The sequence below is a fragment of the Xenopus tropicalis genome, chromosome 2 (assembly GCF_000004195.4).
Source record: "Xenopus tropicalis strain Nigerian chromosome 2, UCB_Xtro_10.0, whole genome shotgun sequence".
Lineage (NCBI taxonomy): Eukaryota > Metazoa > Chordata > Amphibia > Anura > Pipidae > Xenopus > Xenopus tropicalis.
This window is the reverse complement of record NC_030678.2, coordinates 89,106,968-89,131,913: the sequence shown is the minus strand read 5'-3', so window position 1 is coordinate 89,131,913 and position 24,946 is coordinate 89,106,968. Positions and strand designations below refer to the sequence as shown.

Here is a 24,946-nt window from a genome sequence, read left to right as displayed (position 1 = left end):
CCAGTGGAACCTGAATTATGTGCAACTGGTAGTATATAAATCATTAGAACATTGATTAGGGACAATCACTACATTGCAATTTGACATTTTAAATCACTTAGTTATCTTTTAAAATGCATATGATTAAAATGCTGAAAAACATGTCAAAGTAATCAGTGCTAATTAGGAGAAAGTGATAGAGAACATGAGACTTAGGAAAACTGTTGAAAGAAATGAAATAGACCAGAATAAACTGGATAAAGCTGAGGCATTTAACTTAAACCATCCCATGTTTACTGAAAATAGAAAGTATCATTTGTGGCATTCAAATAAAAAGAATGTTTATATTCATCACACAAATTGAGCTGAGCCCAGCTTTGCCAGGTACACAGAGCCTGTAACCAACACATGCTCAGTCTTTAAGCATGACCGCCCAAGTAGCAGGAGCAAGGTACACATTAAATAGTGTACATAAGATATACCTTAAAGGGATTCTGTTATGATTTTTATGGCGTATTTCTAAATTACGCTGTTTACATAGCAAATAATTCACTCCACCATTTAAAATGTTATTCTTGGAAATGTAATCTCATCTTTGACTTCACTTGTCAGCTGTATGCACTTGTAGACTATACTTGGATTTATTCTCAACCCTCTGCTTTATCCTCCTGTCCAGTATAGGACATCCTGGATGACCTATTCTGTGGAGTTTTCACTGGACCTCTCAGAGACAGAGACATTGATGTTGCTTTAAGAGAACAGTTTATTGTTGTGTGCAGGAGAAGTACAGAAGCAGACACTTCTTTCTAATACTGGCCAAGGCTAAGGGGCTGATTCATCAAAGTACGAGTTTGAATCCCGAAATGTGTACAATTCGGATTGGATACAATAATTTCTGATGAGTGCAAATATCATGAAAATGCTTACGAAAAAATCATATTAGTTACGATACTACCATATTGGTGATCTGAAAGTCACAAAATTTTCGTATCCCAACGATCATAAACGGCGGGAAAAACTTTCTGATTTTGATCCTTCAATGCATGATTTTGGAAGCCTCCCATAGGAATCAATGGCACTGTGCAGCTCCAACCTGGCCCAAGGAAAGTCACGATACCGAAACTTGAATGAATCCGAAATTTTCATACTCGTTGCGACAATACCATTCTTGGCGCGTAAATTTTTGACGCACAGCACGAAGTTGCGCAAATTAGCGAAAAAAATCAAGGTATGAAATCTTAGAAAAAATACGATTTTTTTGTATTCACAGGGCCCTAAGTGCCAGGGGTTACACTGTTAGAAAGAGTCTTGCAATTACCTGTAATTTCAAGGTCCCCTGATCCAAAGAAAATACAAGCTTGTCAGATAAACATCTGGCCAATTTTTGGGGAGGCCTATTGAAAGGTCCCATACATGGGGAAATCAGCTGCTGAGTCGGTTTAAAGGAACCGAATTGGCAGCTGAAATCTTCCCATGTGTGGGCAGTGCTGGGCCAAGCCAGCTGGGTTGCCCCCGTGTATGTGTGCGAGTGCGCATGCGCAAGCGAGTGCACAAATGGGGGCCACATGGGGGGCGAGGTTGCAGGGCCAATTGAGAGGGGAGTTCCGGTGGGGGAAATGATCCAGAACTGGGAGTAGGTTAAAGAAGAGGTACCTGCCTGGTGCCCCCCACTATTGTGCCCTAGGCAGGTGCCTCTTCTGCCTATTCATAATTCTGGCCCTGTGTATGGCTTAAATTGTGGATTTAAAAACTCAATTTAGGGAACATGGACTGAAGGTTATGAAAGAAGATAAATCATACCATTTCTCTATACATATTTGGGAAGATCATAATGGAGACTGTAAAGGTGTAACTGTCATGGTTATTAAATAAAATCACCACACATCATATGGGACATATGTTAGTTGGTATGTTACAGCAAAAAGAAATCTATTGGATTCATAATTAAAGAATTTATTACCACTGAGTCTGATTGAAATGTCTGATTTTATTATTTATTTATTACTTTTTTATCCCTTTGGTCTAACCATCTTTTGTATTTGTATACATTAGATCTTATATACTCACAATTTATTACAGTAGTGTTGTACTTTTTGGTGACTTTTCTTTTCTAAATGTTTAAAGTAATGAGCCTTTTGGTCTTTGGATGTATTTTTTCTATATTCTTTTTCATTATTTTTATTTAATAAGTGTTCCCCTTTTAAAATGGCTGCCATGCTTAGGTTTCTGTTTCCAATATTGGGTTTCTACCCAATACCCACTTTTCTCCATAAGAAGCCTGGGCTGGTTGCCATGCCAACAGAATGCCTCTTACTTTATTTTTTTTATTGATAGCTTCCACTAGTGATGCACTTGATATCCTTTTGTGACGTATAGCGCAGGCAGCTATAGTGATGTGCATTTGAGTTCCAGTTCTAATCCCAAATACTGATGTCACTTCCCTTAGCATCTGGTTGTATGCACATCACGCTCTGAGTCTCACGTCATGCACTTGCTCACTAATCATAAATGCAGATATAATTTCCAATACTTTTTATTGTGTAAACCCTTATATGCCCCTGAGGTAGTAGGACATAAAGTTAAATGCCTTGGGTTGTTATTTTGATGAGCTGAATGTGATTCTAAATTTCAAAGTACATAACTTTTATTGAATAAATTAATATCACTGATGGGAGTGTGCCCCTCTTCTGTTTGCATTAGATGTAAGACATGTCATCTGAAACCCAGCAAAAGCCCACAGTCTTTTCACTGAAACTCACTTGTCATACCTTTTTGTACATTAGAATAGGTGACATTTGGCTTAAGGCTAAATGTTATGTCCCATGAGCCAAATGAGGAAATAAAAGGCAGATTTATGAAAGACTGAACAATAGGATTCCCAGCAGTCTGATTTTTTTCCCCATATTTCTAAATGGGGAAACTGTCAGGAAATATTTGTTTGTTAAACAAATTAACATATTTATTTACTTATATACTTTCAAAGGATTCATTTATTTATGTACAAAGACAAGAGTCTAATGTTTCCAGAACAAATGTTTTCAATATAAAAAAATAAATATATAAATATATGTTAAGGCATGTAAATGACAATATCACCGTATTAAACATGCAAAGATACAAGTTTTTTGGATTTATTGCACCACTTACATCTATTACATTTATTACCACTTACTGTACATCCTTTTTCTGCAGGCTGTCTGTAAGTATTGCCATGAATTCTATCATTAAAATATTGGAAACACAGTTTAATGACATCATGTTTTTGCTAGTAATATCAACTCTCTTGTAACAGTCTGACCCTTTACACTGGTTTCTTCTATAGAGGCAGTTTTACTGGTATAGTTGTTGGGTAAATAGTATGTGTAAAATATCCCCATTTGAGTTTAAATGCAATCTATGAGTTCTGTCTCTGATTTCCAAGAACATTGCTGTATTTTCTAGGAATTTATTGTCCCTTGCCCCATGGACTAAGCTATAGTTAAGCTATAGGTATTTAAACAATGTATGTTAAAGCTCATATGAAATTAGACATGGCCATTAGGTTCATTAAATGTACTTAATCTACAAAAAGCACATATTTGTGTCAGTTCATCTGACTCATGGTTGAACTGCATTATGGTCGGTGGAAAATTATTGATTTGGCATATCAACTCATTGTGCATAGTTATATATTTAAGTTGTGTTAAAAAAGACCAAAGTCCACCAAGTTCAACCCCTTCAAACGAACCTCAGTGCACATATATACACATACTTATTCTGACATATCTATACACTCACATATGTATACTATGTATACTCACATTTGTTCCTCAAGTCTAAACTGCAGTTTTATCAAACAAAAATGAAAAACTAGCCTAGCTTAGCCAGTGCTTCAGTTTGGTGTGGACTGGGAAAATTCAAGATTCTGAACTTCAGCAGAGGATCTGGCAGTTTAACCCATCCCCAAGTATTTATATCTGGCTGATTATTCTGCAGACCTCCTGCACTTTGTCCAGTGTGTAGCTAACTACTGGGTAGAAAAAAATCAGAATAATTAGCAGTAATGCAGTTAGCAGGCCCAGATTTCTGGCGAGGCCACAAAGGCCCTGGCCTAGGGCGGCACAAATTTTCGCTGCACCAAAATTTTGACATTTTGCTCCCATACGGAGCAATGGGGACCTCTCCCCACTCCTCTGTATATAAGTTTAAATGTTTGTGCATGTGCGCAATCGCACGCACGAGGGGAGGGGACCAATATGGGCATCCTTGGGGTGCCCGGATAAGAAATCCAGCGCTGGCAGTTAGGCCAAGTGTGGACAATGTCGCCCACCTATACAGATCTCCTGAAACAGTACAGGGACTGTAGATCAGTGCTATTTTGTCTACTGCTGTATTGTCAACCATTAAGGTATTTCAAAGATCAGCAAAAATAGTGCAATTACAGATGATATTTGTTTTATGGGTTTAACCTTTAAACTTTATCCTATCAGGTATCATAAAGTCACGTACAAGGACCCAAGAACCTTTGTGATGTCACTGGCTGACAACTGAAGTGTCTCTAAACTGTACTTGACAAATTTATAACAATATTAACTGTACTTGACAAATATAACAATATTACCCTTGGCAGTGATTAAAAATTCAAGCTTATTTTTCCTTGAATACCTTGATAAAAGTTATAGCCATCTATATACATAATGTACACATTCCTGCATGAATGATTTTCAGGTTGCTTACAGAAGCAAGTTTATTCCAGCTGGTATTGTTTCTCTTGAAAAATTTCTGACCTTGTTACCTTGAGATACTGCATTCTGTGTTATTCTAGGTTTTGTCCTATTATTATTTGTATACTGCCATCCCCTCCATAAGCCATATTTAATTTGTTCTTTAAAAGACACCTAGACTAAAAACAAAGCATTTTTTACATCTGTGATTATGTAACCTTAGTCCTCAGACTGGAACACATCCTTTACTTATTTTAATTCAGTCTGTGGCGGTGTCAATCTAATGGATGGATTTAGCCGAGACATTTTTTCATTTATCTTGTTGTTGGCATGGAAAATCTCTTGCTTCTCAATGTATGCATAGACATTGTTGGAGCGAGTTTTGGATTTTATGTTCCTGTGTCCCAGGCACTCTCGACACCTTTTGGCAATTAGATATATCATCTCACAAAGATTTAAAAAAATGCAGAGTATTGTAGTGGCAACCATAAATAGGGTAAATAGGTTTTTTTCTGTGGGCCTTGATATAAAACAGTCAACAGTATTTGGACAAGGCTTTATGGAGCATTTAACCAAATTTGGGAGAGAATAGTTGTTGTAGATCCGATGAAAGACATAGAGGAAAACTGAATCCACTGATGCTTTAGCTAGAAGGCTTAATAGATATGTCCACCACAGGCCTCCTCTCTTTTTTCCTACGTCTAGATAAAGTCGGCCGCAATTCTCTCCCTGTTTTTCTCTGTGTTTTCTCTCCCGTTCCTCTCGGTAAGCAACGTGCATTATGACAAGAAGGGATGGACAGGTGACCAGGATGAGCTGGAGAGCCCAAAGTCGAATATGTGAGACAGGGAAATAATAATCATAGCAGACATTGGTGCATCCTGGTTGTTTAGTATTGCAGTCAAACTCTCCCTGTTCATCACCCCAAACCCTTTCAGCTGCAACCACATAGACCATAAGCCTGAAAATGAATACAACGGAAAGCCATATGCGGCCAAAGGCAGTAGAGTAAGTGCTCACACCACTGAGGAGACCTTGAAAGATTGCCCAGTTCATGGCGCACCTGTTTAAAAAAAAAAGAAAAAAAGTAGTCAATATGGTGTAACAGAAAATTTCAGTATATTTAGTATGAATATGAGGACTAAAACTAGCCCACAATACACATATGGAATAGCTATGGTAGCTCTTAAAATTGGGTTGCTTCATTTGGTCATAATGGCACAGTCAGAGCAAGGAATGGGGTAAGTGTGCACTGGTCACACAAATTCTAAAAGATAAAAGGGGTCATTCTTGAGCATGCCCCTTAGTGCTCATTCTGGAAGCACTTGAAGCCCCTGTGTTCTGCACTGAAAACAAAGAGCAGTGTCAGGACATGCAGCACAGCCCTGTCCCTTACTGCCTGCGCATGAATGATGTGCAAGGTAAAGGTGGGTACAGGACAGGCAAGGGGATGCCTAGGTGGCTCCCCTGCACCCTCTCTTAAATTCTGCTTTGACCGTCACAGATAGCACAGGATCCTATAGAGGAAGTCCACTGTACAGACTCCTGTGACCCAGGAGTCTGCTTTCTCTATAGTTATGCCAGTGCTTTGGATCATGCACTGATTGACTGTGTTAGTCAAAGCAAAATCCAAGAAAGGGGGCAGGGGAGGCACCCCGTACCACACTTACCTTGCATGTCATTCATGCGCAGGCATGCTTCCTGTATAGTTGTTAGAAATCCCTCCTTCCCAAGCTGCTCTCTTACATACCGCAAGGTGGGGAATACAAGTGGGTTGGCAGATAGCAGGTCGGGTAGGTGATGCTGTATGCGCCTGGCTCCAATAAAGATTTTTTGGCTGGGAGCCACTGATCCAAAGGCCATTTGACTTTGTGCTCTGAAATGGCCTGAGGCCCTTTGCATATGACCACATGCAGAATCCCCAAAAATGGCTTATTATGGTAATTAGGTACTTACAATTACAAATAATTATTGTGGTAATTAAGGTAATTACACAGAGCAGAACCCATCAGTCCAGAGGTTTTTGGGATTTGGGGTATAAGCTCCCTTTAAGTGGTTGGCGTGCCATTTTATATCAGTAATATTACAGATGCAGAAAGTCATTGTTAGCCACAAATAAAAAGACCATAAAGCACAATTTAGCTGTCACCCTATTCTCTGCGTTACCCCCTACAAAAAAGAGCCAGACCCACAGTTTGGGAACCCCTTCTTTAGTAAGCTAGTTATTTATAAATAATAATAAAAAATCCTACATGCTGCAATCAATGATCGAACTGTTTCATGACCACAGAATGAATCCAGCTTCATCATTTTTCACCACCCCCTTTCCCCTTTTGGACATATTTACCCATTTACCATCTAACCATACAAGCTTTACAATTGGTTCAGCCATAATATGAAGATTAATTATGATTAACTTTGCTGCTTGGTGTTAAAGATGAATAAGTGAAGTCAAGCTCCCATGTCAAATCCATCATGTTACTTAGACTATGTAGCTATAGAACTATATTTACTCTATAAGAAGAACCATATTAAAAGGAGTAAAGAAAATATGGGATTTCAGTGCATAGGTAGTGTTGCTCAATGCACTATTGTCGTACAAAAAATGCAAATGTTGTTTATATAGCCTGTACATAGTGTTACAGAAACTAGTCCTATATGGTTTTATATACAGAGTATGTGGGGAAAAATACAATTTGGTCAGAGAAAATCGGGTCTGATGTCTATCTGATGCTGATTTTACAGTAGAAGATTGGATGTTTGTTTTTACTAATACCTTAATAAAGTAAAGTGTGTCAAGATCCATGTTTTTTTGTTACATCATCAAAGCCATGATAACTTGTATTAAACACCACTGTGTTGTTAAAAAAACAAGTATCTTGCTGTGACTACATGGCAGAGGGTACAGCGTGATACTTCACCTTGGGGCTTATTAAAACATGAGAGATCTTAAAAGACTCACTTTTAATATGGGACGCCTACAATAAAACAGATTTCTACAGGTTTGTATAGAGTGTAGCTGTGCCAAGATTCTCCTAAACAAATGACATACGGATAAACAAAGGGCACATAGATGACATCCTGCGTATAAAGCACTTACCCTCATCTGTTGCTATTAGCTCCCAGGAGGTTATGCTATCTGCAGAGCATTACGAATATTCACTTCAGTCAGAAACAAACATTTTCCATTGTGCAGGATTGCAAATGTAGGGTATATTGCAGGCATCTGAGTCACAGGGAGTGTCGAAAGTTTCAAACAGTAAAGCTTTTCGTACTAAAGAAAAGATTAAAAGAAAAAAAAAAAACCGGATCTGTAAGTTTCTTAGCCAATCTAAGAGCAAAGCAGCCGACAGAGGTGTGTGTTCAAATTCCTCTATGCATGAAAGGATTAACCCTTCAGTAAAGGTAGACAGCTTCAAGTGGGAGTTTTTCAGCCACAAAATTTAAACAACTGCAGGCAGTTTAGAAAAAGCAGGGATGATTTGGGGTTTGGGCACCACAAACAAGGAACATTAGAAACTGTATACTATGGCACTGTGTAGCAAATGGTTGTTATTTAGGTCAGTGTTATCCAACTTGTGATGTTCCAAATGTTATAATTATCATCAACCTTTATTTATGTAGCATCACTATATCATGCAGAGCTTATTTTACAGAGACTATTTGTCATTCACATCTCTCCCGGTCCCAGTGGTGTTAACACTCTAAGGGCCCTATCACATTTAAACACAGTAGGTAAGAATTGCCTGAGGATCCAATTAACCTGCCAATGTGTTCTTGAAGCATGGGAAGAAACCAGAATACGCGGGGGAGACCCACACAGACACAGGGAGAACATACAAACTTGCAGATAGTTATGTGGTAAGAATTAAACCCTGGTCTGGGGGAGAAAATGAGCAATTCGTTGCTGTTTTGTCGCTGTTTTAAGCAGCAGTGAAGGTGGTCATCCTAGTATATGAATCTCTTGGTTGTACTAAGCCACACTGAATGGTAATATTATACACTGAGTTATTATAAGCCACACTGAATGGTAATATTGACTAGTGATGAGCGAATCTGTTTTGCTTTGCCAATCGGCAACAATTTTTCTTACGCACGGGTCTTTCTCACTCCAAATACAATAGGTGTTTTTTCTCCACTAATTTTTTGTTGTGACAAATTTTTGACAGTTTTGCAAAAAAATTCACCTATGGCAAAATGCGGAATCCATGCCTGGTGAAAAAATTTGCGAATCACTAATATTCCCTTTCCTTTTTCTAAACATGTTCGACCATTTGAGTTATCTTTTAGTAGTGTAGTTTAGCTTTGAGTTATCTTTTAGTATGTTACAGAATGTCTAATTCATAGCTACTTCTAATTCAAGCTTATTTTTACTTTATTGTTCACTGTAGTTAATAGCTTGTCACTATGTAGCACTTTTCAATGCTACCAGTATTTTTTCGTTTTTAAAAATACAGCTATCTTTTTGCCCAAGGCACTCTGTTAAAAATATTTGGAATCAACAAAATAAACTACAAGATTTCCTGCATCTCTCAGCTAAGGAGATGCTGAAGAAGTATTAGGAAATATATCTGCATGTGGGAAATGGAGCCCTAACAATCAGTCCAACCTTACAGATTGTAGAGTAGATGGATTTTAGATTAAACCATTATGAATATATAAGGGCAAACATCAGGATTGCCTCTGCTTTAGCCACTCAGTAGAATATGAAGTTGGTTGCTATGGATTAATGCACTGGTGGAATTTAGCACCTATAGTCCAGTGCTGTCCAACTTCTGTGGTACCAAGGGTGGAAACCAGTTTTGACCACTCCCCTTTTTGAAATTGCACCTACTTCTAATCACACCCATGTTATCACAAGAGCTTTTAAGACCATACCCACATTAATGGTTGTAGTGCAGCAAAAACCTAAATGGTTGGTGCTCACTGCAGGGATATCACCCTTCATTCATATGTGAAAGAAGTTTATTAGGTCATATTAACACATACCCTTAAATCTATATGCCTCTTCCTCCCCTGTGTACAGCAACCCACAGCATATAATTACACACCTTAGGGACCATATAATGACTATTTCCAAATGCTAACAAACTTCCAGAACAAACCCCTGCCAGGTTCACCACCCACAGGCAGCACAGGTTAGGCAGAGTATGGCACACACATGCAGGGTAGGGAGGCAGAGTATGGCACACACAGGCAGGGTAGGGCAGGCAAAGTATGGCACACAGGCAGCATAAGGATGGCAGAGTATGGCACACAGGCAGCATAAAGCAGCTAGAGTATGGCACACAAAGGCAGGGTTAAATAGGGCAGGCAGAGTATGGCACACACAGACAGCATAGGGCAGGCAGAATATGGCACACACAGACAGCATAGGGCAGGCAGAATATGGCACCCAGACAGCACTGGGCAGGCAGAGTATGGTACACACAGACAGCATAGGGCAGGCAGAATATGGCACACAGGCAGCATAGGGCAGGCAGAATATAGCACACAGGCAGCATAGGGCAGGCAGAGAATGGCACACAGGCAGCATAGGGCAGGCAGAGTATGAAACACACAGGTAGCATAGAGCAGGTGCAGTATGGCACACAGAGGGAGCATAGGGCAGGCAGAATATGGCACACAATGGCAGGGTAGGGCAGGCAGAGTATGGCACACACAGGCAAGGTATGGCAGGCAGAGTATGGCACACACCGGCAGCATAGGGCAGACGGAGTATGGCACACGCAGGCAGCACAGGGCAGGCAGAGTATGAAACACACAGGTAGCATAGAGCAGGTGCAGTATGGCACACAGAGGGAGCATAGGGCAGGCAGAATATGGCACACAAAGGCAGGGTAGGGCAGGCAGAGTATGGCACGCACAGGTAGCATAGGGCAGGCAGAGTATGGCACACACAGGCAGCATAGGGCAGGCAGTACATGCAGTGACACAATGCTGGTGCTGCTCCTACAGTCTGAGTCTGAGGTGTGAACAGGTGAACGTGGGAGGGAGAGGCATTCTTAGATCCAGTGCCTAGGATGTCACCATATCTAAATACAGCATTGATTATAGATGCTGCATTATTGATGTTGGGAATGTTTATAGCATGCCAGAGCAATTTATCGCCTGTTTCTGCAGTGTACTGTATTATACCTCCCAACATTTTGAAAATGGAGAGAGGACAAAATGAAATGCTGCGTGCTGCGCAATGATATTTCTTGACCACGCCCATTTTTTGGGACCGCACCACCTAAGTACCACTACCATTTGACAAAATTTGGCAGGTTATTTAAAGTTTGAACACATTTCTGGGGGTTTTGGGGTCTTTTTTTATGTGTTATTACAGTTTTTTTTAAAAAAACTGAAATTGCCCTTTAGGTTAATGCCAGACGAGGTGTAGGGCGGATATTTTAGGCAAGCGGAAAAACGCTTACTGAAAATTCCACCCTACGCCTTCTACATGTGCCTGCACCCGAATGAATGGAATACGCTCGGGTGCAGGCACGTGGTGCCGAAATACGCATAAAATACGCAAAAGCGTATCTCATTCATTCGGGTTCAGGCACATGTAAGAGGCGTAGGCAGAATTTTCAGCAAGCTCTTTTACGCTTGCCGAAAATATCTGCCCTACGCCACGTCAGGCATTAGCCTTAAGCTGCATGTCTCGGTACCCCCAAGAGACCTGTTTAGCTTATTAGTTACAATTTTATCTCGGTGCAGGGGGGCTTTTTGCCTTTCTGGGCTCTGCCAAAATCTACTTATTTAATTAAATATGAGAAACTATGTTTGTGTGCAGGTGAAGCTTGTTAAGATTTCTGTTTTCTCTGCCAAAAGTTACTTTTTAATTAAGTTTGAGAAACATTTGTAACTAAATGCAGGTGAAGCTTGTTTAACTTTCTGGGTTCTCTGCCAAAACCTACTTTTTAATAAAATTTGTATTTTTTTAGTGTTCAGTTCAGGAGATCAAAGGGAAATAAGGGACTTTTCAGTAAGAATCTGGGGCTGCGGGTTGAGCTGTCAAATGAGGGACTGTCCCACGAAAATCGGGACAGTTGGGAGCTATGCCGTATTATACAGGTCAATATAGACTGTATCAAATAGGAAAGAGGTCTTACAAAATGTAAAACCATTCCCAAAATGTAAAATTAGAATGAATAATGCTACCTTATTCCAAATGTACCACAACAGTATGCTTAGGATTTGTCTCTCACTAAAACTTTCACATAAAATCAGCATTAAATCCAGTCTTAATCACACAGCCTGTTATTTTCTTAAACCCTTTATATAACTTCTTGCAACTCCCATTCCAAACTTAGATTAAACCCTTGTTTGTTTAATTGCTTCATGACGTGATGTGTTTTTATAAAATGTAAAGTGCCGTATGCCTCACAGATGGCATCACAAACATTTTGACAAAATTAGAGTTCAAGGACCTGATGGAATATTCCCACACGTTCTTGGAAAGCTTATCTCAGCTTTACCAAGGCCATTATTTTCAGTGGGGGCAGAGTTTGGATTGTAGGTATTCATCCAATGAATCTGGGATTTCTGATATACAGGTACAGGTATCGGACCCCTTATCCGGAAACCCGTTATCCAGAAAGCTCCGAATTACAGAATGCCCGTCTCCCATAGACTCCATTTTAATCAAATAATTCAGAATTTTAATACCGATTTCCTTTTTCTATGTAGAAATAAAACAGAACCTTGTAATTGATTCCAACTAAGATATAATTAATCCTTATTGGATGCAAAACAGTCCTATTGGGTTTAATTAATGTTTTATTGATTTTTTAGTAGACTTAAGGTATTGAGATCCAAATTACGGAAAGACCCCTTATCCGGAATACCCTTGGTCCCGATCATTCTGGATAATGGGTCCTATACCTGTACTAAACATTGTAAAATAGAGTATTTTGTAGAAAGACTTGTGTAAAGTTGATATCTGTAGTTTAGATTTACTGCCGACTAGTGATGAGCGAATCTGTCCCGTTTTGCTTCACCGAAAAATTCGCGAATCTTTCAAAAGATTTTCAAAACGGCAAAAATGTTGCGCGTCAAAAAAAATTGTCACCCGCAACTATTCTTTTGTCGCCCGCGGCTATTCTTTTGTCACCCGCGACTATTCTTTTTTGATGCACAGTGAATTTTTCTGCGGCAAACTTTTTCATCCATTTCGCTAAACAATCCGCCAATGGCAAAACACGGAAATTCGCCGCAAATCCATGCCTGGTGAAACATTTCGCCCATCACTACTGCCGACATACCTTTTTTATTTCTGTGTGTTTCTAGGGAATTCTTTTCAATTATGCAAGCTATAGTATAATAACTTTAATATTCTCCATATACTTATTAGGCAATTAAATTAAATGTATAACAGTGTGTAAATTTTAAATCATTTAAAAGGTAGGAATAATTTTTTCTTTATGCATATTAACATTTATTAAAAGGAGGGAAACATAAAGCAACTGTTGGGGTGCCCAGTCACTCGAATAGCTTACATCCTACCACAATCAGAGCTTGTCTTCTTTAAAAAACGTGCACTGTTCTGTTGGGTAGAATGGGCCTCCACTCTCTGCTCAAGTTTGAATAATGGACACCTCACTGGAACTCATTTACCAAGACTTGGTAAATTTGCACCTCAACGGTAACCTATGATCTTCCAATACACAAATTTTTAAGAATTGCATCACCTCTTTCCCCAACATGGTTGTGACCAAGGTAGATCCCTCTTATATCTATCCCTAGTTTTTACCTTGCTGTGTATGCATGTACGTTATATTAATGCTTCAGTGCTATTTTTTCATTTGCAGTTTTGTTTAGATTAGTGTTGCCCAACTTATTACATGTAGTGGACTGATTATTTCTCATATAGCATGTTCGAGGGCTAAATTAAATGAAAATTGTGATGCAATACATTCAAGCCTTTGGAGTCTATGAGCAGGCTGGTGATCATAAGATCCTTTGGAGGGCCACATCTGGCTTGTGGGCCTCCAGTTGGACAGCCCTGGTTTAGATGATTTGTTAATTGACACTGCTTAACTGTTATTAGCTCCTGCCACATTTGCATGGCAGATATACCTTCTAATAAAAAACTGTTGCCATGCTACCTACACCTAACTTCACTGGCCCTAGAAATATCTAAACTTCTATTCTTGTTTGAGCATACACTCCAGTGTGCAGCATTCAAACTTTATTCTTGGTCCTTGCATACACTCTCCTCTGCTTTGTGCCGCATATACATTGGGAGCATAAAAAGGCTTGTGGGTTTGTTCTTTTATTGAAAAGGTGGAGGAGGGTGGGTGGAATGTGGGGAATCTCTAGTGATGTTACTGTGAATGCTTAACCAATCCCACACAGCAGAAGTAAAAACCCCTCACTCAAAAAAATACAATAGCCAGTAGTTTCAGCTATTTTTATTAAAAAAATATACATTTTTGTAATGACAGAAATATAGAAAACTTGTAAGTGTACAATTCTCTAGCAAAGTTATTTTGATAATAGTGTTTGATAATAACTCCCACTGTTGGTGGTTCTTGCTTTTTTCTATAACTCGTGGTGAGTACTCAGGAGATATAATGAATAATATGAGTTTATATTTAAAACTACCCATACAACATAGCCAATGTAAGTTTGCATTACAATACATTATGCCAACAACAAAAGTTATATTTCACAAATCCTCATAGCTGCAGTTTCTCCTGTTATGATGCAATACAAGCCTTTATACATCCTAAAAACATCACACTTGCAGTTAGTCAGAATGTATAAGTAGTCTATACAGCAGATATGCAGCCAGGTCCGGACTGGGATTCCCCCCACAACCCCAATAAATAGGGACTGTTTATGGCATTTTAGAGCAGCCCCTCTAGCATTTGCCAGAATCCACAGACCAAAGGAGCTGAGCACCCCATCCAAGCCTGAAATATGTGCATCGTATTGTACAAGGATGCGCTATGCAACTAAATATATTGCTAAATTAATTTACTCTGGACAATATATTTATGCATGTTATTTATAAAACACAGATGGAGATACATTTATAAATAATATAATGATTTAAAATGTATTGGGATTATCTAGTAAAATGCCCTGTGTGCATTGTAGAATTTTTATTTTCTTTGTATAACCACCTAACTACAAAAGTGCATTACTTTGAAATATTGTCTACTTTTATTTTAGTGATATTTGAGGTCTTACAATGTATTCCAACCTTAATTTGCTCTTTGCAAGTTTTGTTTTCTTGGTCTTTATGGCCACTTTTCACAATTCTCTCTTGAAGAGTCATATTATTCCCTTTATGTATTGTTTCCTTGCACTTCTTGCCAATCAGATAGGTAGCCTCAACTAGGTTCAAGAGAATGCAAACAGCAGAGGTGATGATCATGAAGAGAGTGAAGATGTTTTTCTCTGAAGGCCTAGATATATAGCAATCCACAATGTTAGGGCAAGGATTAAGAGAGCATTTCACTAAACGAGACAGAAAGAAATTTTCATAGAGCCGATAAAAAACGTAGATAAATACTGAGTCCACTGCGGCCTTGAAAAAAAGACTGATGAGGTAGGTCCACCACAGTCCTCCTCTCTTCTTTGTAGTATCCATGTAAATTTTTTCACAGTCCTTTCCTAATTTTTCCCTTCTCTTTTGTTCTCGGTTCTCCCTGTAAGCCACATGCATAACAACTATGAGGGATGGACATGTTACAAAAATCAACTGAAGAGCCCAGAGGCGGACATGGGATACAGGGAAGTAGTAGTCGAAGCAAACATTGGTACATCCTGGCTGACGGGTGTTACAGACAAATTCTTTCTGGTCATCGCCCCAAACCCGACCTGCTGTGAGTGCGTACACCAGAAACCGAAAAATAAAGACAATAGAAAGCCAAAGACGTCCAAACTCTGTAGAGTACTTATTTACACCTGTAATAAGTGCTTCATACACACCCCAGTTCATGGCTGCTCTTCTCCAGACAAACCTATTAATAAATGAAATATAGAGGTAGAGACATCTTACTTATAATAGAATCAAGGACAAAAAACAAACTGCTGAAAATATTGTGGCCTTGTATGTTGTAAGCTACTGAATCACAGACCATACAGATATGTTTATAACAGCAACACAGATGTTATTATTTAGTTATTATTTGTGGGAATAACACTGTAAGCCAAGGCCTTGCAAGTTAAAAAAATGATATCTATAATTACTAAAAAATTTTAAATTGTAGATATGTAGTACTTCTATTGCCCAGGATAAAGGTTTTTTAATACTGTGGTATAGCAATGCTATATTATACATACGGTACTACATGCTAAAATGAATGAGCCCTAGTTCCTTTTGTAGCTTAGGTACTGACTTACATATCACAATTCAAAGTGAATTTGGAGGATTCAAAATATTAATATACATAAAACTTTACCTATAGGTCATGTTGACCATTTTTCACTAATAGGGCTGCTTATGTAAGTAATTGTTACTTGAAGTTCCTAAACCTGACTGTTTTGCCCACCTGACTGTCCCTTTTCAACCTGTCAGTTATAGCTTCTAATGCTAACAGATTCCTACTGCACAAATATGGCAGCCCCCTCATAGAGGAACTTGGGGGATCACATAGCTGATATAAAAGCATCGGACAAATAAATTTATAGCAAAATTATAATGCAAAGACAAAGTGAATCCAATGCAAGGTGCAGTCCTGTGGCTGCAGGCAGACATGCATGAAGTATAAGGCCCTGCTATGTTCTGCACCGACCAGCACTCTATAACTTACATGTCTAATCAATTTCAAGTTTAACATGTTCCCTTCCCTCTCTTTAAATGACCACTTCATTCTTGAATGTACAAAACCACAGCTCGTTTATAACTGATATATACAGTATATATATATATATATATATATATATTTTTTTTTTTATTATATTATCTCATTTAAAAACTGAAGGTTGAAACTGCAAGAAGGGGTCAGTCTGCCATCATTCTTGGGATTCTTCTGGATTTTTCACTCCCAGCTAAAGATGGTGCAGGCCAGATTGCCACCATGCACTAACCATTGAAAATCTATCAGAGGCTAATTCTCTCTCCCCTAGGGAGCTCCAACTGCTGCTGTTACTGACTACCTTACCAACCTACCATTGTTATTTCCCCCCATTACCATTACATGGGAAGGATCAGCAGAAGTGGCTCAGGTAACATGATGGTATTCTATTTTGCTTTGGTTTTATCCCCTGCTATTTCCTTCCTTGTGTGATTTATGTCAAGATTTAACCGATTCTTGTATTTTATTCCTAGCCTTGTCCTAACCTGTTGTTACCCAATCCATTGCTTCCCCCCTGACCAGGGAGGGCAAAAGCTGCTCAGGTAACATAATGGTATCCTGTTTTATATTATTTTATATTATTTGCACTTTTATCCCCTGCTAGCTTCTCACTTGGTGGGTTCCAACAAGAATTACTGTATATACTCGAATATAAGCCGAGGTACCTAATTTTACCTAAGAACACTGGAAAAACTTATTGACTCAAGTATAAGCCTAGGGTGGCAAATGCAGCCGCATATATTTTGAAACTACAACCAGCACCCAAGAATGCAACCAATTTTATGTGATGCATGGATCCTGTTTACTAGATACAACACAAGCATCCATTGCAAAGAAACAAGGACACGTATATCTGTTTTAGTACAAGGATAAGGACCTGGTCTGCAGCACAAGCTTGTTGTGCGCCCCCCCCCCATGGACAGGCGTGCATGCGTTTCCCGTGCCGCTCCCTCCAGCTCCCCCCCCAGCGACTTCCTCCAGGTCCCCTGCGGCTCCCTCCAGCTCCCGTCCCTGTGGCTCCCTCCCCCCCAGCGACTTCCTCCGGTTCCCCTGCAGCTCTCTCCAGCTCCCCCCCCCTGCGGCTCCCTCCATCCAACTGCCCCCCCTGTCGCTCCCCTCCCCCAGCGACTTCCTCCGGTTCCCCTGCGGCTCCCCCCGGCTCCCCCCCAGCGACTTCCTCCAGTTCCCCTGTGGCTCCCTCCAGCTCCCCTCCCTGCGGCTCCCTCCCCCCCAGCGACTTCCTCCGGTTTCCCTGCAGCTCCCTCCAGCTCCCCCCACTGCGGCTCCCTCCAGCTCCCCCCCCGTGGCTCCCCTCCCCCAGCAACTTCCTCCGGTTCCCCTGCGGCTCCCCCCCCCCGACTTCCTCAAGTTCCCCTGCGGCTCCCTCCGGTTCCCCCCTGCGACTTCCTCAGGTTCCCCTGCGGCTTCCTCCAGCTCCCCCCCAACGACTTCCTGCAGCTCCCCCCTCCCGCGACTTCCTGCACGCACGTTTGTCCACGGGGGGGGGGGGGATTGAGCACATCAAACTTGTTCAATCTTCGAATCCTATACTCGAGTATATACGGTATATCCCTTCTCTCCGAGTCTTTATCCAATCCAATACTTTCTCCCAGCCTTGTTGTGTCGTTGTTGTTCGTCAGTCTCTGGCACCCCTCCCCAGCATTCTTGTGAATCAGAATGACTAAGGATGCTATAATTTATTTTGCTGCAATTGTTGTAGTTACACTGTGATTGCTGGAATGTGATAGCTCAGTATATAAAACTTAAGTATAACAAACAATCTTTCTTCAAAATTTAATTAATCAAACCATCTGCTATATCATTTTGAAGAAAAACAAGATTTTAATAAATGTTGATTGTTACTACAGTAATTAAATGAGAATGATAAGGTTTATACAACTCAAACAAAAAAGTTGCAGGCTAACATTTTCTTAATTTTGTTTTATGGGGCTAACCACACTTTCTAGATATTGTAATGCGTACAGTCTTTAGATGAAACAATAACATCTGTTTCAGCTTGCTACAACTAGTCAGTCATAATGCTAATATCGAACTTGTCTATTAGCCCCACAGCTGTTGAAAAAGACATTGTAAACAAACAGTACTACAATGTATGAATACATAAGCACACAGACATACTGAGTAATGTTTAGGACAGCAGCTGAAACCAGGTATATCATTTCTAATTTACCACAAACAAAATGTTATACAACTGTATTATTACACAAAAAAGCTTTAATATGATATGAATATGATAGACTTCTAAACTGTGTACAGAATATACTCTTATGATAAGAGGGGTCGACTGAAAATACGCCCATAGCAAACCTCTGTCACAGTGTGACAGGGCATCACATTACACTTCATATATCTACTGTCAACTAAATTGAAAGCCAAAGAGGTTTTGACGTTATTAAATAGAGGGTAAGGAAGGTTCTAAAGCCACTTACCAATCTGATGGTCAGTTACTGGAAGACCTGGGTTTAGATTTACGACTTCTCCACGATCACAGCTCATAGCTCTGCAATTCAGGCATTCCTCTTGCTTCTCAGGTCTCATACTGACTCAAATATCATATCTGGGTGTGTCCCATATTTAAAAGTGGAAGAGAAAGGAAGATGCCGGTATCTTCCTTTGAAAATAATACCATTGTTACGGAAAACATTTTTTATGTGACACAAAATAATGTAGTGCTAAACATTTATGTATTAATGGCCCCTTTATGTATACTGTGCAAACATCAAAAGCTAATAAAGATAAACAGCCAGATATCATATAGCAAGTTTAGGGTATTCTTTTGCTACCTTGGTGTACGGTGTCTGGCTAAAGTAACCCAATGCATATTGTACTTATCTATTAGTCAAACGGAAAATATTAAATGGAACATAAACTGATTAGATCTCTAAGCTAAGCCTGCCAAAAGTTAATTATAGATAATAAGGGAATAATTCACTGCCTAGGGCAGCCAGGGTCGGACTGCGCTGGTGGATCACCGGGAAACAGGCCCTGGCCTCCATGGTCCCTACTGACCCAGGCCCACTCACCCCAGGGGGGTGTCCTCCCAGTGCTGCTCTACATCAGTCTTGCTGCTATCTATTAATATACCTTGCAGTTTTCCTTGCCAATATTAAACTGTAACCAATAAAGAGTGCTTTTTAGGTACTGAGATCTAGAAAATAATGGTTTAATGCTTATAATATATAACCAAGAAGAGAGACTCAAGTGTGAAAGCAGTGGGTAGGGTTATCACTGGAGGATTCTCCTATATAAACTGAGCCACAGGCCCTGTGGGACTTCTAAAAAGAGGTGTGAAATACAGTGTTATTTGCAGAATCCATCACTATTGTTGTTGGTTTGAAAATCCATATGTACTGTATGGTTGTTGGGCTGCAGCTGCTGTAATGTTTTAATCTCTGATAAAATCCTGGAGAATGCTGAGAGCTGAGGTCCACGGTGGAGCTACAGTTCTCCTGAATGTTAATGTTTACATCCCCTTTCAGTTCCAATTTTGCTGCAGTATTAATCCAAACAGTAAAATGCATAACAGTACATTCACTGACTGCTCTGCCATAAAGCTCTGCCATAAAGCATTACCAACATTACTGTGTATAAGTGTATATATATATCTTTATTTATAAAGTGCTACTTATATACGCAGCCCTGTACAGTAATCGCTTGCTAATTTTCCTCATTACTGTACAAGAAAAGGTAAAATTAAAGCCAACAAAACAGTTGTCAGAATACAGAGGTATGTGAAAAATTCCCCTAAAGGCAGAATTGTACTGTACTGTACTTTACTTGTACTGAAAAAGAAAAACCCAAACCACATTTTTTACACAAGTTTTATTTGTAACAAAATGTGCAAAATTATAAATGCGCAGTTATGCATGTTTTAATGGTGAATTCATTTCAATATGGTGTAAAAAGACACACTTTACTGAAAGTGCATGACCCACGCATCAACCTACACTCGCTCACCTCACTTACCAATAAAAACTGCGTGACGATATCATTGTTGGAATGATAATGGCCACAGCTTTATTGAAAATACAACAGTGCAAAATGTATAACATACGATACAAAATTTGGTAACATGTATAAACATAAACAGTACATTGATATAATAAGTGCAAAACATTACCAAACATAACCAAAATTACTGACCCCGAGCCCCTTGCCAGCCTGCCCTTCCATAACCATCCTGAGCCGTGTTATCCTCCAGCCGCCCAATCCCTAGCTCGGAGGATACCCGCCACCAATCCGGGACCTATCCGGTCCCCTTTTCTATTTAGCCATATCAGTACCCACCCAGCGCTTTATAGCGCACCTTTCGTATTCCTTCCACCAATGGTCACCCACCTTAGGGGTTAAACCATCCAATATATATACCTGATCTGGCATACCAGAACAAGCTTACCCCCCGGCAGACTGACAAGGACCCGCCAAAGCTGTGACAACTACCATGACGCTGTTCGTCTGTGCCACTTTACCCCCATTTTTTTTTTTTAACTAAACCCGTGTACCCCTAAGCCCTCCATGGCCACATATGTGCCGACTAAGTAACAAACCAAACCTCCAAGCTAACCCCCACTAAGGGAGGGTGGGTGGGGACCTTTCCTCTGCTGCTTCTTCCACAAAATGGCGGATAGCCAGCCCTCTCTGCACTCCTATATACCCTTCTCCACCCCGCCTTCTTTCTCTCCCCCTTTTCCATCAATCTGCTCTATCCCCCACTCGTGATGCTGGGCTGGGTCATGCAGCCCTCCTCCGACCCTGCTGCTCCAGGGCTAACATTCCTCAACACCTGGCACTACAGCAGTGTATAAATTAGATCTCTCTTATTGTATACTACAGGGCAGAAAAAAATATTCCTAGGGAGTCCTTTTCTGGACAAAGGTTTGAAAATACTGACTTAGCTTGTTCCGCACTACACAAACTACAACACAATGGATGCACTTGGTGAATGTATAGCATTAGCTGCAGTTCCTACATACCAAAACTGCTGAACATATTAATTTTATTTAAAATGCAGTATCATCAAAATATAAAGCCGTTTTTCCTGAAAACCAAGTATAATGTCTAGCAAGTACGGTAAAATATAATATTATAGATTATAGAAAGATCTCCTACCTGCACTTGTTAGGGTACCTCCCAAATGTCTTGATTTTACAGACTGAAGTGACTGCAGATATGGGACAGATAAGAAAGAGCTAACATTTCTTGTTACTCATAGTTGTCATTGTTTTGTTGAGGGTATTATATGTCAAATTAACACTTTATTATTATATATTCTGATGCCATTATTGTTAACATTGATTTATCCTGTATTTTTTTAAAGGGGTTATTATAATTGAAATTATGGCTCATTCACTCTATATGCATCCTAACCCTAAATTTGCACTGCCTCTGGTATAATGTACCTGGAGTGTCAATTTCCCCCTTATTTAATATGCTTGGGGTTCTAGGGTCCTACCCCAGGGTGCAGCATCCCACCTGGGCTGGCATCTACAGTCTGTCTTGGCTCTGATGTTCTCAAGCCACAGAGGAAGTCCCTGGTTCCTACACTTTCTTATATACTAGGCTCCTGCTGGCTGAACTGAGTATTGCCTAAATATTTACAATTCAAAATACACATGCCCCAAACACATCGCAACTGAAGTGCAGTGTAGGATTCAAAGATTTATACAAAGTTTCTTAAAGGCTCAACATTTTGTATATTTACCTAATGTGCTATAAACTGTATTTTTATGTAGTCCTGTGAAAAAATGTAAGGACATGAAAAAATGCAGCCTGAGAGAAGCGGAGCAAACGTCTGTGTGCCCAGGCCCTTAATGATAGATTACTCCTGGCAGCAAATATTGACCAGGAGAGCAATTTTCTGTTCATTATCAAGGCATCATAAGAAGATAGAGGAATTCTATGATGTACTTAAGTGCTATAAGATATTTGATTGAGTTTTTATTTAATCTAGATTGAAATCTAAGCACAATTTGGCGAGCTGTCAATCTACATTGCATATTTCATTTGTCAGTAATGGAATTTAAGGTAAGGCATATCTTGAATCTGGAATAAAACAACTGTATTTGAATAAACTGAGTTACTCACACTTACCTGGGAAACACTGATGTTTGGTGTTAAAGGCTGTGCATTCAATATGCTCATTGTTTCTTATCATTGTTCATATACACTGATTACAGTCTTACTTTTAGGGACACACAGAGCTACTAGTAGCAGCTACTTTTTCACGGCTATTAAATGCCAGAAAATACCCTGTCACAGACAATACTGCGGGGCTGGCATTACAAATTTATTGGGCCCTTTTCCATCATTACTTCACCCCTATTATGTCACTGTCCACCCCCTTTTGTGCCCATCCCCCATCAGCTTGTAAAATTCTTTTAGAAAGGTGCCAATCCTATGTGTATTGTGTTCTCCCATTCTGCAAGGCTTGCAACCCTATCTACAATGGACAGAATAATGCCTGTGCCAGCCAGGGTCAATTCTATCCTCGGTACTGCCTGAAGTGGCCTAGTCAATTAATTTTTGCACTAGAATAACCAAAATTCCCCTTTAAAAAAAAATTACATTTAACTCTTATAGGAGCAGCTTGAGCCCATGATAACTTTTAGAGCGCTGCCATCTGGGGCAAGTTTCTCAACTTGCCTCATGACAGGAGCACTCCTGGTGCTAACCAATCACCGAACAGCAATGGCATGGTGGAAAACACATGCCTCTTAGGGGCACATTTACTAAAATTCATTTTTTCCTGGCCTTGAAAGTCTTATATAAACGCAACATTTCCAAAATTTCGAGTTTACATTAGAAAATTCTGAATATTTAGAGTTGAAAGTATTGTTAAAACTCAAAAAATTTGAGTTTAAACGGACGTTGGTTTCTATGAATCCTCTTTATTTTTCCTAAACAGGAATTGCTCCAGCAGCCATTTTAGGAGCATTGGCACTCTTGGAAAACAAGAATGTGTTTAAGTTTCACTTGAAATTGGGTGAAACTAAAAACAATAAGGGGATTAACTTGTCCTTGAAAATGTGTCAAGAACAGGCAGCCACTGACTATCTTATTCCTCTACTATTCTAACCCTCTATAGGACTCAATGGCACTCGACAGATCAAACCTATCAAATTTTTTTTTTTACAAAAAAAAGTTAACTAAACATTAATAAATCACAAATTACGGGAGTTATTTTCGGGGAATAATAACGAAAAAAAATCGAGCTCTGACGAAAACCCATTTATAAATCTTAAAATTATCTAGAAGTAAGAAAAAATCCAACTTTATCTCAAAATTGTTTAGTAAATGGGCCCCTTACTGTAAAGTTTTGAGGTAGGGCTAAAGTAAAAAAGTACCAGATATGAGCATACTTGCACAAGTATGAATATGCCCACACTTAGATCTTTAGCAAAACATTACATATCAAGTCGCAGCATGATGCTAAATTACAGATAAAACCCAGATGTACATGTACAAACATTCATATAAATCACAAACTACACCCAGCTTTGCAAATGCATGGAACCCTTCCCAAACTAACAGAGAGTATAACTGCTGTTAATTGAATATAAAGGCATGAGTTAAAAACACACAGAAGATACAATAGCATAGAGACTACGGAAAAAGAGTCATAATCCTTCATTTTGAAAGAACAGGATTAATTTAGCATGACATACAAGGAGAACAACCAGTTTATGCGTAGACATAGAGGAAAAAGGAACATGCAAATGTAAAACAGCACAACTCAGTTCAACTGCCTCCTCAGGGTAACTAATCACCATTCTGTGCTTGATGCTATCTTACTCACACATGGGTTTTATGAGCAGTTTTCCTGTGGTGAAATACTTAATTAATCATCAAGTAAACCTGTGTAGGTTTTAATGTTTTTGTAGTGGGAGCAAAAGGGAATTGCTTTTGCAGCTTTTGGTGTGCACCTCCCATTTTTCTTTTTGGAAATGGGTACTTCAAAGTTTCAACATGGACTGAAAAGTACAGCAAGAGGTGTGCTTATACAACAGAGGAAGTGAACAAAATGTATTCAGTGAAAGTTTTCAAGACACCTTTCGTGATCTAGGTGTTAAAGAGACTTATCATGAGTAATTGCGCTTGCGTAGTAAGAAAGTTGAACTGCACCATCATGGGGCATCTCTATCTGAATATTATAGAGAGGGGAATATTTCACATAGTTTTCACATTAACAGTGTACCTACAATGGGGCACAGTAAATGGGATGTTCAGGGCTGAATCGTCACATATAGAGGTAGAAACAATAGGAATTCTACCTCCACTTGACAATTCAGCCAAAAACGCAGATTTTGCTCAGTGCCTATACCAACAACCTATATCCAACGCTTTTGCAAAATGGGTCATCTCCTTGATCCGCCATACAAACACCGAATATCATACAAACTAGGTTTCGTATAATACTATTGATGCGTGCATGCCCAGCTTTAGTGA

General features: G+C 39.6%; 2 protein-coding genes across 2 annotated transcripts; both read right to left on the bottom strand.

The window, feature by feature from the left end:
- Positions 1-2,951: 2,951 nt before the first annotated feature.
- Positions 2,952-7,936, bottom strand: LOC101734565 (gap junction beta-5 protein). The gene is made up of 2 exons (XM_004911610.4): positions 7,783-7,936; positions 2,952-5,745 (listed from the first exon to the last, which is right to left on the bottom strand). Exon 2 carries the CDS (start codon positions 5,736-5,738, stop codon positions 4,932-4,934), a length of 807 nt encoding a protein of 268 aa, XP_004911667.1. The 5' UTR covers positions 5,739-5,745; positions 7,783-7,936; the 3' UTR covers positions 2,952-4,931.
- Positions 7,937-14,067: 6,131 nt separating this feature from the next.
- gjb4 (gap junction protein beta 4) lies at positions 14,068-20,726 on the bottom strand. The gene is made up of 2 exons (XM_018091588.2): positions 18,931-20,726; positions 14,068-15,643 (listed from the first exon to the last, which is right to left on the bottom strand). The coding sequence occupies exon 2, from the start codon at positions 15,619-15,621 to the stop codon at positions 14,818-14,820; it is 804 nt and encodes a 267-aa protein (XP_017947077.1). The 5' UTR covers positions 15,622-15,643; positions 18,931-20,726; the 3' UTR covers positions 14,068-14,817.
- Positions 20,727-24,946: the final 4,220 nt, after the last annotated feature.